The 15,025-nt window shown below is 39.8% G+C and overlaps 1 protein-coding gene across 3 annotated transcripts in view; it reads right to left on the bottom strand.

Moving 5' to 3' along the window:
• Positions 1 to 2,591: 2,591 nt before the first annotated feature.
• SLC16A14 (solute carrier family 16 member 14) overlaps positions 2,592 to 15,025 on the bottom strand; it is a 32,726-nt gene continuing 20,292 nt past the window's right edge. For all 3 annotated transcript variants that reach the window (XM_060015978.1, XM_060015976.1, XM_060015977.1), the window contains exons 4-5: positions 12,364 to 13,341; positions 2,592 to 5,958 (exon numbers count right to left, since the gene is read on the bottom strand). In XM_060015978.1, the coding sequence (XP_059871961.1) occupies positions 5,807 to 5,958; positions 12,364 to 13,341 (1,130 nt within the window). In that variant the 3' untranslated portion in view covers positions 2,592 to 5,806. The remainder of the gene's footprint in view (positions 5,959 to 12,363; positions 13,342 to 15,025) is intronic.

Here is a 15,025-nt window from a genome sequence, read left to right as displayed (position 1 = left end):
CCCTTTTAAAGTACATAATTCAATGGTTTTTATATATTCAAAAATTTGTGAAACTATCACCATTATCTAGTTTTGTCACCCCCAAAAGATACCACGTGCCAATTCCTCTCTCCTCCTAGCCTCTGGCAACCACTAATACACTTTCTGTCTATGGATTTGCATATTCTGGACATTTCATATAAATGGAACCACACAATTATCATATGATTTAAAAAAATATTGTTTGAGATATGAAAACATTTGGAAGATCTACAAAACTCAGTAGATTAGTATTTTCCAAATTACTAAAGCATTATGTTACAAAATCCTAAATGGGCAAAAGAGTCATTCACAGTGCAAAACAGGCTTTTAATGTAACGTTTTACAAAAAGTTATATGATATGGTGTCAGATTACACAGTGCAAATAACCTTTAAGAAATACCACTTGTTGAGTTTTGTTGTGGTATCAAAAAAAAAACAACCACACTACAATTATCTGAAAAGACTATTAAAATAAATACTCCTCTCTTTCCAACTACATATAGGTATGAGGCTGAATTTCCTTCATATATGTCAATCAAAAGCATATATCAAAACAGATTGAATGTAGAAGCAAACATAAGAACACAGCTGTCTTCTATTGTGCCAGATATTAAAGAAATTGGCAAAAATGTAAAAAAATGCTGCTATTCTTACTAAAAAAAATTTTGGGAAATATGGTTACTTTTCAAAAAAATGTTATTTGTACTAACATAGTAGGCTCTTTATTATTTTAAAATGAAGCAATACTAAATAATTTTAAAAATTTCTCAGTTTCACTTTCTAATATGGTAAATATCAATAAGATACAGCCTACAAAAACAAAAGCTCTTTGGGACTTCATTGGTTTTCAGGACTGTAGCATGGACCTGAGACCCAAAAGTTTGAGAACTGTAAGTTTAGCACTTGTCTGCATCTTTCATTTGACAAACAGACATACCTTAGGGATAGTTCTGCATTCGTTTTATTGAACCTCTCTGTGTCTTTTATATTATTAATTACAGTTTCATTTAAACAGGTTACAAGTCTCATCTCCCTTAGCTTTGTTATTGCATCATCACTTCCAGCAATAGCAGCTTCCTCTGCACGCGGGCCAGTCGAGGGCAGGCACTTGGCATCAGCCTGCCTTGTTCTAATAGGAGCCCAGTTTACATCTGTTGAATGGAAAGAGACTAGGGAGACAGACAGTGGAATAAAAATACTATACACTAGGAGTGCTCCATGGAGAGTAATTAATCAGAATGTCATATGCATAAAAGGAGATAATCAATGTGAGGGAGTCAGGAAAAGCATTTGAAATTGATTGGAGGTAGGGAGGAGTGTTTATCACAATATTACACACTATGGGCAAAAATTAGAAGCACCTAAATGGCTAACAATTGGGAATTTGTTTTTAAAACATTATAGTTTATACAATCATTAAAAATGATGTTGCAGATAGGTATTTGCCATCTGGAGTTTTTTTGACTTAAACTGACCGTTTTTCCTCCCTCCTCTCTGCCTCGTCTCCTCACCCCTTAAAAAAAGAGTTGACAGAATAACATTATCAAAACTGTGTTTAATGCCTCAGTTGTGCTGGAGTGAAAAAAATGGTTGAGACCACTGTACTGAAGATGCACATCTACTGATACGGAAAGATGTCCTTGATAGAGTGTTCATGCAAAGAACAAATTATAATTTGCTTTATAATTTATAATAAAATTTAATTATAAATTATACTTTAAAAGTATAAAATTGTTTTTGAGAAACACATGCACAAACAGTAAAAGGGTATAAAAGATATTGCAATGATTATATCTGGGTACTGGAAGTACATTTAAATTTTTTCTTCTTATTTTTACACTCACTTCAATATACTAATATATACTTATTTGCTTACCAAATTCAGTGTATTAATAAACATGTAACATAATACTTTTGTAACAGGAAAACAAATTATTTTTAATTTGTTAAAATATAACAGAGCTCTCAAGCTTCTCTTTATCAAGGTGTTACACTAGTAGTCATTTATCAAAAGAAAAAAACAATGCTAATAAACTCATTTTGGCTTTTTCAAAAAAAAGAAATTGATTGGAATGTTTTACACTTAAATATGCTGAGAGCTGGTCTCCAGTTTTAGTGAGCATAAAAGTCAACTGATAAGCTTATTTATTGGGTTGGCCAAAAAGTTCTTTTGGGTGTTTCTGTGACATCTTATGAAAAACCCGAACGAACTTTTTGGCCAGTCCAATACAAGGCAGATATCTTGGTCCCATCCTCCAAGATTCCAATTCATTAGGTTTTAAATAGCCCCAGGAATCTGTATTTAAAACAATTTTGGATACAAGTTTTAAATTGAAAAATCCTCATGTGCATAAGGGAAAAAGTCAGGCCCACCCCAGAGCCCAAACTTCCCTCCCCAGAGCTGAACACTGTTAATGTTTCCTTCTGTTTCCTTCCAGAAATGTTCTATATATATATATATATATATATATATATATATATATATATATATATATATATATATATATATACAAGTCATATGAATAACCTTTTTTGTAGTTAGCAAAAATGTAATTGGGGGTACATTAAACATGTCTTGCTTTTTTTCTCTTAGCAATATATCTTGGATACTGTTGTCTAATTTTACATATGAATTGGTCTTTTTTTTTTTTAACAGTTGCATAAATACCATACTCTAACAGTTCCCATTGATGGACATTTAAATTATTTCCAGTCTTTTATATAACAAACAATAAATCAAAAAATCCTTGTTCATTTGTCTTTGTTCATATGTAGGAAAAAATTTTAGAAATGCAGTTGCTGGATTATAGGGTGTGTGCATTTTAAATTTTGTAGCTGAACTTGGCCCTTCTAACAATCACGCTCAGTGATTCTCTCTCGGTGGTTTTATAACCATACCTAGAGAAAAACTCTTCCAGGGGAAAGAACCAAACAGATAATTATCACTTATATTTTAGGAGTTTTCCTCTTAAAGATAAGAAAATAAAGATTTTGTACAAAAACTCACTGACCATCTTTAAAGAGGACAAAATTTATTTAGTTTTATGTAAATAAAAAGTATTTGGATATGTGAGGGGAAACCTATAAAGCACATAACAAATATACAATCAACCCTATATATCATCAGGATACATTTAAACAGGAAATAATGTATTTGCTGTAATTCTTTATAAGCATTCTCTTTTTTTTCTGTTGGCAACATGAATATTGCAAGTAGGTTTTACTTTTGTCTTTGTAAAACAGGGACTTGATTTGGTAGAGATCACCACTTCTAAAAATATGGTAAATCAACAAACAACTGGACAGACTGAACATAAGCAGGTCTCACTTGGATATTTAACTAAAGCTGGGTCATTGGATAAAAAGTTCGTATTTGTGATGCACAACTAGTAGTGCAAGCATCAAAATGCATCAGCTGTATAGCACCATTCCCAGTATTTAACACCGCCTCTTGTTAATTTGGTATTGTCAGTAAATAAAAGTAAGGGAGTAATGTAGTCAGTTTTAAAACACACAACATGTTTTTCAATCTATCATCCTAATTTAATGGTAAATATATAGAGAGAAAAACGTTGCCTCAGCATTTAAGATTACCTTTATCAAAAACAGAGAGCTGGGTTCTTTCACAGCAGCCAAAGATGTCATGATAACAAACGGGTCATTGTGTTGGACCAAATGGAGTACGACATGCAATTTATTATCTATAATAATTTACAGGCAATTCTTGAATCATTGGAGGTAATATTGCATATGTTAGCCATGCTTTTGTTTCTCCTTTCCATTAGCCGCCTTTTATGATTATTGTTATTTTGGTGGTCCCTTTCATTACCCAACCCCTCCCACTAGACATTAGAGCAGGAAATAGTGGAGATGAAACAAAAAGGAATCGTGTCCATGTAATCACTTGTTAACAGCTCTAAAGGGTTTGGTGGAGTAAAAGACTGAAATGGATGGCTAAAATTAGGCTGGGGTAACATTCTGTGACTCCAATTACTAGTACCATTCCTGCCTCTAATTACCAAGGATAACTGAGAATGGTCTGTACTCACTTTAGATAAATTTGACCCAAGACACTGGCCATGGTATTAAAGCATTTTTGTGTGTGTGTGATGAGCAAATTGTAAGTGGAAATTTAAATAGTTCTAAAATATGTGTAAACAAGTAAGGCAGCCAGAAATTTCAGAATGATTCTGGGAAGAACATTCTGCAGTGTGAAACATGTTTGGCTTAGAAAAATAGAGATCTCCGATAAAGGAAGTGCACTACGTGATATCACGGATCACAGTTATCTTCTGTTTGAAATCAATCAAGAGAACTATTTTAAAAACTGTGCTGAGCTCAGGCAGATGAACTGTCCATAGAACAGCAAGACACTGGAGAAGGGCTATTTGTTACCACTACTGCAATGTCAAGTGCACAGACATTTGGACCAAGGGCATTTTATTATCCTCACAACCTGATAGTCTCATATTTGGGATTAGTAACATGCTTGACAGACGATTTAACCACCAACTTTACATGTTAACCAGCAATTAGTTTTCTATTTTATTTACTGGGCAGGAGAAACTCAGAAAAAATTTTTTCTATAGGCCTCAGATCGTGCTCATAAACTAAGAGGCCAATGAAATGAATAAAAGTGCTTGAATCGTAGCCCTTGATTCAGTGGTTGTATGCATGAATATGACTTTCACTAAGGAGATTATTAATATTTATTTGTTAAGGTTTTGTCTCAAGGTTCAGTTTATAACTGGATAATATTGAATTAGGAGTAACGGCAAATGCTTTTCTTAGAGAAAGATTTAGAAATTGTATGCCCTAGCTGCAGAATTCTTTAATAAAAATATAAGCTGTGTTTCTTTAATTGTACCAAATATATTACCTTTGAAGTTAGAGCCTGCTTTTGTTTTACACTGGTAGATCAACAGCTCCCTGTAACAATTTCTGAAATCCAGCATAGTCTTCTGCTTAAAACCCATTTACAGGTTTTCCCCACTATCTGAAAGCAGAGTGTTCTGTGAAACCTTAACTGAAATGGCATAAAGCAAAGAAGCCATGACCTTAGGTCACATCTTGCTCATGGATGCACAAAATAAATCGAGATCAAGTACAGATGCTCACAGACACAGTTCAAAGCTATGGCGACTTGAGGCTGAATTGCAGAATGTGGTTCCCCGGAAGGAGCCTGACGGTGCCACTCTTGCTGCTCCGGCCGAGCTGCCTCTATAAAGGTTCACAGCAACAAACGCTGAACGTGGTTCCCCTTTTCTTTTTGTAAAAGCGAAAATCCTCCTTGGGTTTCTTCTGGTGAGTGAAAACAGGTACTAACGTAGGTCTTTCATAAAAGCAAAGCAGTGGAAAGCGCTTTCAAAAAGCGGGGGAGACCTGTATCTGTAAGATTTCCAGAAGCACTTAGATACCTTATTTTCATCTTAAAAAGAAGTAGTTGGGTTGAAAAGCTTTCATTCTTTGTTTTAAAAACTGTTTCTAAAACCCTAGTCTTAGTGGATGATGAGATACTTTTTAGGAGGGCGTTTCTACCAATGATTTAATAGGCTGTCTTTGCAGGACACGGTCATCTCTAAGATGCATATAGTCCTTAATGCCTCTCCCTGCACAGGAAGGCAGTGCTGCTTTCAAACGAAGCCATGACAATGGCATTTACAAACGACGGTGCCAGTTATGGGACGACGTACTTTCCCATGATGTGTCACAGGCTCCTCACAGCAACCATGTGAGGTAGGCATGAGTATGGCAAAGAAATCTTACACGGGACGCAACAGGACGCTACACGTTTGCACCATCTATGTATTTTTTTCTGGACTGTCCTATAATTTGAATACACGGTTGAATGAGTAAAAAGAGTATTCCTACCATGTAGAGTAAACCACATATATAAAAGGAAAAATCATATTTTTGTGTGATGTCGTAGATCCACCCTACAAAACAAAAGAGAATATATTCAGTGTAAGGAAGTTGAGAAAATAAAGTCAAGAACTCAAAGCAAGCACTTATTGCTACTATAAATAATTCTCTAAGGATTTATTATATGTCATTTAATGCCCCAACCGTTCATTTAGCCATTTTTGAGTCTGGGCTGTTGGAACCAGAGTTCTTGGTGCGTGGGGACAGCTGCATTTATCTTTGAAGTCACTGGGGTACTTTTAAAGGCACTGAAACAGTAGCTGGCCGACCTATAGGGAGAATCTTCTGGCCCACAGCCCTTGGGGTAACTCTCAGGCCGGCACAAAGCCAGCAGCAAAAAGTGAATCTAATGATTTTCTTTTTACACAAATATAAACACAAATCTTTTCTAAAACCTCAAAACTCTTCTGAAGAAGATTCTCGTGTATACACAAAGAGGCTGGGCAGAAGACATTTGAACTTTCATTCATTCTGAAGTAGAAGGGTAAATATCTGTTCTAGAAAGAATCAAGATTTCCAGGTTTTATAAAATTCATTTACAGCTATAAACCTTTAATATGTATATTTAAATTTGTGAACGTTTAAATTGCCAAAGACATAGCTTTAAATGCTAACTAAATTATCAGTTCTTTAAAAAAAAATACTTTACTATTATAGTCTAATACTTTCGTATAATGATCTTACCAGGGCCTGTAAGATACTACCATATTTCATGGACTCTAAGGCACCATGAATTACGTGAGGCATCATTATCTTATGTATCGATAAAAAAGAAATAGATCATAATTAAAATATGACTTGATATTTTCTTAGAACTTTGTACAAGGTATTCTGATTTCAGAGATGTTAAAATGTGAAAAAAGAGTCTCAGAAACTATGAAGCGTGATGTTTCATTCACTTCAGTTATAAGGATCAGTCGCATGTCATGGTCCCCACGTAGCCAGCTATGCAAACTGAGAGGATGAAGCTATATGCAGAATTTTATTTATGGTAAAAATGTAAATATAAGCATTCACTTTTTCCATTTCAACAAGTGCATTAGTTAGCAAAGGCATAAGAAAAATATAAATGATTTCATGACCAAACACAGCATTCCATGGTCACTTTAAGAAAATTATCTTTTAAAAAGTATCTAATTGGCAAATGAACGCATAAATACAACTTATAAGCTTCTCGACCAACAAACAGCTACACAAAAGCAACTGCTAAATGTGTAAACTACTATCTCTGACTTCCTGCGGCTTATCTGTGTCTCTTGTTTATTGTATCTAGTGCTTAAGGCACCTGGATGAGTCAAGGCTGTCATAAAGAAAAACGAACAACAGCATCGAAAATGTATACTTTTAAAAAACCCCTCAAGAGCTATGAATCCTGGATATACTTTAAAAGTAAACCAAGTTTTTGAGTTTGTTATTTGATATATAAAAGAAGAGAATACCAGAGTCCTTAGATATGGCTTAGTAAATGTTCTATCATCTTTTCTTAATTTCCAGTTTGAGACTAGAAGGACAGATAAGATTAAACATATAATCCAGAAACAGTGATTCAGCTTCAGCATTGAATCAGAAAGATACAGTGACATATGAACAAAAACACACCCAACTTCTGCTCGGTGCCACCATTTGTCAGCTGTGGACCACTGTGAATTATGATGAAGTGAATAATTCACTTGCAGATAACGCTGAGTGGTGTGTCTCTATAAGCAGAGTACATGACAGCACTATCTTCAGCTACAATTTCTAAAAAATCAATACATATAAATGAGGTTCTCATACCCCACTCATCCCATATGAAAGCTGATCTTGTCAGTTTAACAGTTAAATCCTCCCTTTTCATATGATCAAGTGATTGAGAGTAGGAAATGATGTCTCTAAATAACCAACAGCTGAAACAAGTTGATTTCCCATCCCTGCCTAACACGGACTCAGGACAAAATCCTCATTGGAGAATTAATTTGTACTTAGTTCAGACTATTTATGTACTTTTTGGTTACAAGTGTTTGAGTACAAGCTCCAGGGCTCTGTGATATGGCCCCTGTCCACCTCTCTTGCTGCCCAGAGCTTAACCACAAGCACAAGCCATTCTGAATATTCTGGAGTTTCAAACATATTTGTCTTGACACCTTGTCTGTACAGGTACTATTCTCCCTTCTGGGGGGACAGTAATAAACCCAGCACCCTTAGAACACCCTACCATCTCCTTCCCCCCGCTCCATCCTCCCTCTTGTCTCCGCAGACTACAGAAAATGTGTGCTAAGTGTGTTACACATTGATACAGCCTTATGTTGAATTAATTATATTTTAAGATCTTGCATCTTTCCCCTAAAAGTATAAACTTTTGTAAAAGCATCTTCACACACCCCATTCTTTTAAAGTAACTCACAAGTCAATTTCTCAAAAAGTGCACTCAACTTTACCAAACAAGTTTGGTACAGATTGGAGTAGTCCTAAATTTTATGTTAGATTAATCCCATAGGTTTTTCCAATCTACCTTTATCTGAAACGATTCCAGATCCTGCCATCTCCACTAGTCTGAACTCAACCCAGTCCCAAGTCAGATGCAAAGCAGGTCAGGAGACAGTACTTTACCATGTGCTTTGGCCCAACACATGGGGACGATAACTCTTTAGAAACAAGATGTTTCAGACAAGATGCCCGCCTCCTTCATCCTTCACCATCTCTCCCTGTAGGTGTGAACTCATCAGTCCCTTGGTTTGGAGCTTGGATCCTTGGCAGTCCTGATCCAACCATCCACTGAAATCAACAGCTTCAAAGTAAAATCTGGTTCCCTATTAAACTGCATTTCCTTTTCATTTGAGTCTGTCAAATGAGGAGTGACAGCTATTTTTCTTACTTATTAAATAAGTGTTCCCAGCTCTTGATGAAAAAACATTACAAATTATTGTTAGGGTGTTATACTTTATGCAAATATTGGAGATACGTGTAGGTTCTTGGTCAGTCAAATCTGGTGGCTGAGTTTTGCTATACTTTACCCTGGAAACATCTAGAAAGGTACTATTATTATATCTTTAAAAGTGATGAACTGAATGCCCAGTAACATTATAAATGAATTACATCATGAAGTTCAGGTTGCTGAGTGACATGGTTGAAAGGTCTGTTCAGTATCTTTGATTGCACGTTCTTCTCCTAAATGGAAATGTGTGATTGTCTAACATGCTACTAAATTGTACCAGACTTTTTAGTGCCAGTAGGAACCGCTTTGAAAAATGGAAAACACATTCATTTCTAAACCCATTAAAAATGAAAAAGCTAATGTGAACAGTAATTTTCCTTCTAGCACATCAAGGTAAGTAATAATTTCTAGTCAACCTGGAATTTCTAGCAAGAATTTAATGTGGTTATTTAGTCACTCATATTGCCAGGCACTTCGGCACTATCACGCATAAAGGCTGGCCTTGCATCTCTTGCAATATTGGCTCCTCGGCCTGGAAAGTCAATGAATTAAACACAATACGGTTAGCTAATCATGTTGTTCAGCACTCCTCAGTGCATGAATTCAGTGGAAGGAGAAGAAACAAACAAAAAGAAGGAGAGGTCCCTTTAGGTTGCTGGCCTGGAGATGTACATCAGAACATTGATTTTAGAGTCCCCATGGCAGCATTTGACACATATTCATGTCAGGTTTGTAATACAATGGTTTCTACCATCTATGGTGTATCAAATTCAGCTACAGACTCCACTTCTAGGGAGGAACGTTGAAGCAAGCAGAGATCAGACCTGGTGACTGAGGGTTGGGTATAACTCCATGTCTTCTAGTTATAATTCCTTTCTCTTCCGCTCAAGAAAGTGCACTAGAATCCAAGTGTGTGAAAAGGAAATGACCATAGGGATGGGATAAGGAAACCATGCTGGCAAACCTTGGTGCTTTAATTAACATTGATCATGAATTACTTCGGCTGCACCTCACGGCTGTGTCGTGATACTGCTATTGCAATCTGATGGATAGTATAAAATAATCGCAGGCTGACCATTAGAAGCAGAAAGTACCCCTTGGATCCTGCAAAGAAACATCAACGGCAGATTCTATTTCCACATACAATATACCTGAAGGACTTCCAACAAGAGGGTGGATGAGCCACTGATAATGTCCCCATCCCCTTAATGGATATTAAACTCCTTTGGAAGTTACCACTGGTTGACTGATCCAACCCCCCAATCCCAGTTCTTTTCTCCTTTCCTTCCTCTAGTACAGAGGCTGGAAAGTAAAATTCTCCAATTCTCAGTTCCCCTTGAAGTTTGGACTAGCTGCGTGACACAGTTCTGGCCAATCAGATATAAGTGGAAGTCTTCTGGGACTGAGTCTTTTGTTCCTTCCTCTTTCTTGTTATAAATGAGGATGTAGTGGCTGGAGCTACTGCAGGCACTGTGTGACCATGAGGCCACTAGCATGAGGAAAAGGCCAAGAGGATCTTGAGACACTGCCCCAATATCATCTAGTCTCTGAATTCTAGATTTCTGGTTATGTGACACAAATCTCTGTTTAAGCTACCATTGTCAGGGTGTTCTCTTATAACCAAATGCATCCCTAACTGATAGAGAATTCTATACTATGAGATCACTGAGCAGTACTGACTCTTCCACTGCCAATATAATAGTCTGCTGCACTGCTGTAGATATTCACTGGCACCTAGAAATGCTGGCCTGCATCTCTGTATAGGAGCAGCTTGATCCAGGAGGGGCCCCATATGTAGCCTCTGGGTTCCTAAAGCAATCCTTGGGCCTTAAACCTTTTGCCAGCCAGCTGCCAGTGTTGTCAGCTGAATAGGTAAAAATCTATGATTTCTTGAGCTTCAGTCCTGAGGGGGACTTAAAAATGGTTGTGTTGGCATAAGCCCTCTCCCAGCGTAGTTCTAGGACAGGTGACTGTAGGCTCTGTAGACAGACTGGGAAGCAAGGGGTGGGGAGGGCTTTGTCCTGCACCCATGCGGTTCCCCCATCCACTGGGGAGAAGTATTTCTGCAGAGGATATGAGGATCAAGGGCCTGGAGCAGCCAGATAGGCAGAGGATGGGGCACCTGAATAGGTGAGATTCTACCAGGTTAGCTTAAAACCCTGCACAGAACTTCTGGCAGCTCTGACAACTGTCACCAGTCCTGCCTGGCCTGGCTGCCCTAAGAGCCACCTCCACAGAGCACCTTTGTTTTGACATTTGGCCCCAGCCCCTGCCATACTTCGTGGGCTCCTGCCTCCAATCCCGGGACAGTGGGAAGACTTTGTCACCTTTGCCCAGTACCTGGCCTCCTGGGGACTGGGTCTACCTACCACAAAGCTTAAAACCTGCCCAGAATGACAGGCTCAGAGAGGCACCTGGCCCAGGCACAGGACTCCTTGGTGGTGCCTACGGCTTCTGGTATGCCCGATGCAAGAAGCAAAATCTCCACTGAACTGAGGTGAATACAGGTGAGAGCTCTCACCCTAGACGTGGCCAACTGGTGGCCTCTGGGCCAGAGGTAGGCAGAATGTCCCAACTCTCCCCAGATGCCCACTTCCTAATCCCTGGGAACTGTAAATACTCCCTTATGTGGCAAAAGGGACTTTGCAGGTGTGATTAAGTTAAGGACCTTGAGATGGGGGTTATCCTGGATTATCCGGTGGACCCAATGTCACCAGCATCTTAAAAGTGAAAGGAGAAGGCAGGAGAGTCAGAATTAGAGAGATGAGAAGATGCTATGATATTGGCTTAGAGGATGCAGGAAGGGGCCGGGAGCCCAAAAGCAGGAAGCCTCCAGAAACTGCACAAGACGAGGAAATGGATTCGCCCTGAGAGCCTCCAGAAGGAATGCAGTCCCACCAACACCTTGATTGTGGCCCATTGTGACCCATTTAAGCCTTCTGACCTCTAGAAGTGTAAAATAATACATCTGTATTGTTTTAGGCTACTAGGTTTGTAGCAATTTATTACAGCACCAGTAGGAAACGACTACAGGGCTACATCCACGGAAGTGCTCTGCTGGACCTACACACAGTGTTTTGAACATTTGGAGACGTTACCTAAGAGTGCAGAGTCCTAGCTTCTCTTGGACAGTGGGAGGAGGGGCTAACCATAGAAGAGCTAGTAATGATTTTCTGTATTTCTTGGTGATGGAAATCAGCTGGAGCAGGGTGGAGGCTGTCTCTTTCGGACGGGGCAGGGGCTCTGCACTATTCCACCGTGCGCTTTACCAGCCTAGCCGTTGATCTCACAGGTTAGGGATCAAAAGTTCATCTACATTCTATATGAAAGAATGACCTTTAACTTGCTAAAATTTATAACAGAAATTGGGGGCAGGAATGGGAAAAAAAAAAAGGACCATGTACACAAATGGAAACTTCCTTCTTATTCATCCTGGACTTTTAACACAAATGAGAACACGACTTTCTACATGCACTCTAAGCTCTTAAAGCCTTGAATGGTTTACCTGCAAAAGGTGGTCCCAGCAACGCAGAGATGCCGTTAGCACAGATGATGATGCCGTACGCGTTGGCTAAGTGCTCAATCCCCACCAAGTCTTCAGTCACCACCGGCATCAGGGAGAAATAACCGCTGGAAAACCCTATCAGTGCACAGATGACTGCCAGGCCAGCGTACGTGTGCATCAAGGGCAGAATAAAAATGCTGAGGACTAGGGTGAAGTTGGTCATCAGGAAGACATTCCAAACGCTGATGCAAGGTAAGTCGGCCACAACGCCGAGGATCACTTTTCCGAAGATATGAACTATTGCTATGATCGAAGTCAGAGGGAAAACATCGTTCTGCTCTGATAAATTATACAAATTGACTATTTCTGGGAGGTGAATGAAAGGGATGACAAAGCTGCTGTATGCAAACAGAGCCCAGAAAATAAAGGCAACAAACATCCGATTAGTAAAGAGCGAGGCTGTCCCAAAATAGCCCAAGTACCAATCCCGGAAGCCCTTCCTGACCCTCATGGTCAGCCGGCTCACGGTCTTCAGAACCCGAAAGGCGCACATGTCCTTTCTGTGTGCAGCCTTCTCGTGGCACGCCTGGGCTGGCATGTCCCCGAGGGAGTCCTCGGTGCCGGGGCCGCCCCCCTTCTCTTCCGCTCCGCCCAGCTGTCCACTGGACCGAACAGATTCGGTGGAGTGAGCCGGGAGGACGTGTGGCTCTTTCCCTTCTGGGTCGTCTCCATCCGTCCCAGGAGAGAGGGGCCTCATGAGCGCCCCGCAAACACACAGGTTCAGGGACACCGCGCCTTGGATGAACATGGCATTCCGCCATCCGTACTCTGCGCACAGGTACTTGAGCAAAACCGTCATGAGGAATGTGCCAAACCCGGTCCCGGTGGTGCTGAGGCCCTGGGCGAGCGCGCGCCTCTTCTGGAAGTACCTGCCCACCATGACCACGGCCGGCAAGTAGGCCATCCCGCTGCCAAAGCCTGCGCACCCGAGAGGGAAGAAAAGGCACACGGCACAGCGTAAATGGCCACAGCCCGAATCTGCAGTCTTTAAAGAGCATCTGCATTTCATTATGTTAGTTTCTATAACTTTTCTTTCAAACAAAGAAATAATCATGATTGTAAAAAAGGAGTTCGAGGGGTAAGTACCAATATTCACCCAAAGAAGCCCACTTCTAGTCCATCATTTCCCCCAACAGGCTTTTCAGCATAGGTCACTCCAATAATAATAATAATAATAATAAACTATTATATTAAATAAATAAATAACAAATATATATAAAAGAATTAAATACATAAAATAAGTCTGCATTCTCACATCAGAATATAAGCTCCACCAGGGCAGGACTGTGTCTGTATTACCGCCCCTGGTATGCCGGGCACTGCTCAGAAAATGCAGTGTGTGCTTAGTGATTTGTTGAAAGAATGAATGGATTCTGAGGGCTCTGCTGCTAATTGCACTTAATACACAGGAAAGTACTCATGTACAAGGGGATGAAGAGTGACTCCAGGCAATTTACAGAAGCCTCAGGAATGGGCCAATGTGTTCCCAAATGAATTAGAAGAATAAAAGGAATTAAAATGTACCTATAAGGATACGTAGCTACTAGACGTCAAAATCACCTAATACGCATTTGCATCTCTGGTTTTTAATTGTATCTTTCTTAGAAAATAGGAACGGTTTGTGATTTACGGGCACAGAATTAAAATGCTGGTGGGGAAGATTGTGTCTATTGGGGGCAGGGTGTACTGGGAGGGCTTTGTGCTTTCTGCCCAATTTTGCTGAACCTAAAACTGCTCTATAAATGAAGCCTATTTAAATTTAAAAATAAAATAAATATGAAATAAAATAAAATGCTAGCCAAGAGGTTGAGGGTTGTGTTCTTAACTTCTAGGTACACACAGAGGGAAACCGTAAGCCCCGCTTCAGGTGGTCATGGGGCCACACACGGTTCTAATGCTCACAACCTCCTGACATTAGGATAGCAGCTTGATAGGAGAAAAGAGACTTGGACCAATAGCACTCCCCAAAGCCGAGACGCTTCCCTAGTTTCGCATCATTTAATAGTTTCAGAATTACTTGAATCTGGAAGGAGAGCAGAGCGGTCATACGTGCAAACATAATGGCAATTACCACTAACTGAGTGGTGAGGATGTGCCGGTTGCTTTTCAGGCTTTATCTGATTTACTTTTCACAATAATCCAAAAGCTACCTGTGGTTATATCCAGGTTACAAAAGGGGGCATTGAACCTCACGGAGATTCAGACATTTTCACCAGACCCTGCAGCAAGTAACTGGAGAATCCGGGTTGGAATTCAGACCCAGCTGCAGAAGTCTGGTCCCTTTCCACTGCCTGCACGGCCTCTCATCCTAAACTGCTCATCTGCCCGGCTGCCAGCACATTGCTGCAGAAGGATTTTGCTTCAGTTTCTAAAATAAGCTCCAAGAAGCAACCTGCCTCCTTTATTTACCTTAGAGCAGTGGTAATCTACAGCAACTGTCAGGGGCCAGTGATCCTCAACCAACTGCTCCTCGGATGGACACCCTTGTTTTAAGAACAATTAAGCCAGCTTCTAAGTAATTCCCAGCGAAAGCAGGGGCGGGTCCCCAAGCCACCTGCCAAGCCTCAGCGAGGGCAGCAACGTAGCAATCATTTGCGTGACG

Source organism: Delphinus delphis, chromosome 7 (genome assembly GCF_949987515.2).
Source record: "Delphinus delphis chromosome 7, mDelDel1.2, whole genome shotgun sequence".
NCBI classification, from domain to species: domain Eukaryota; kingdom Metazoa; phylum Chordata; class Mammalia; order Artiodactyla; family Delphinidae; genus Delphinus; species Delphinus delphis.
Note: the sequence above shows the minus strand (reverse complement) of the source record. Positions and strands in the feature narration are given on the sequence as shown.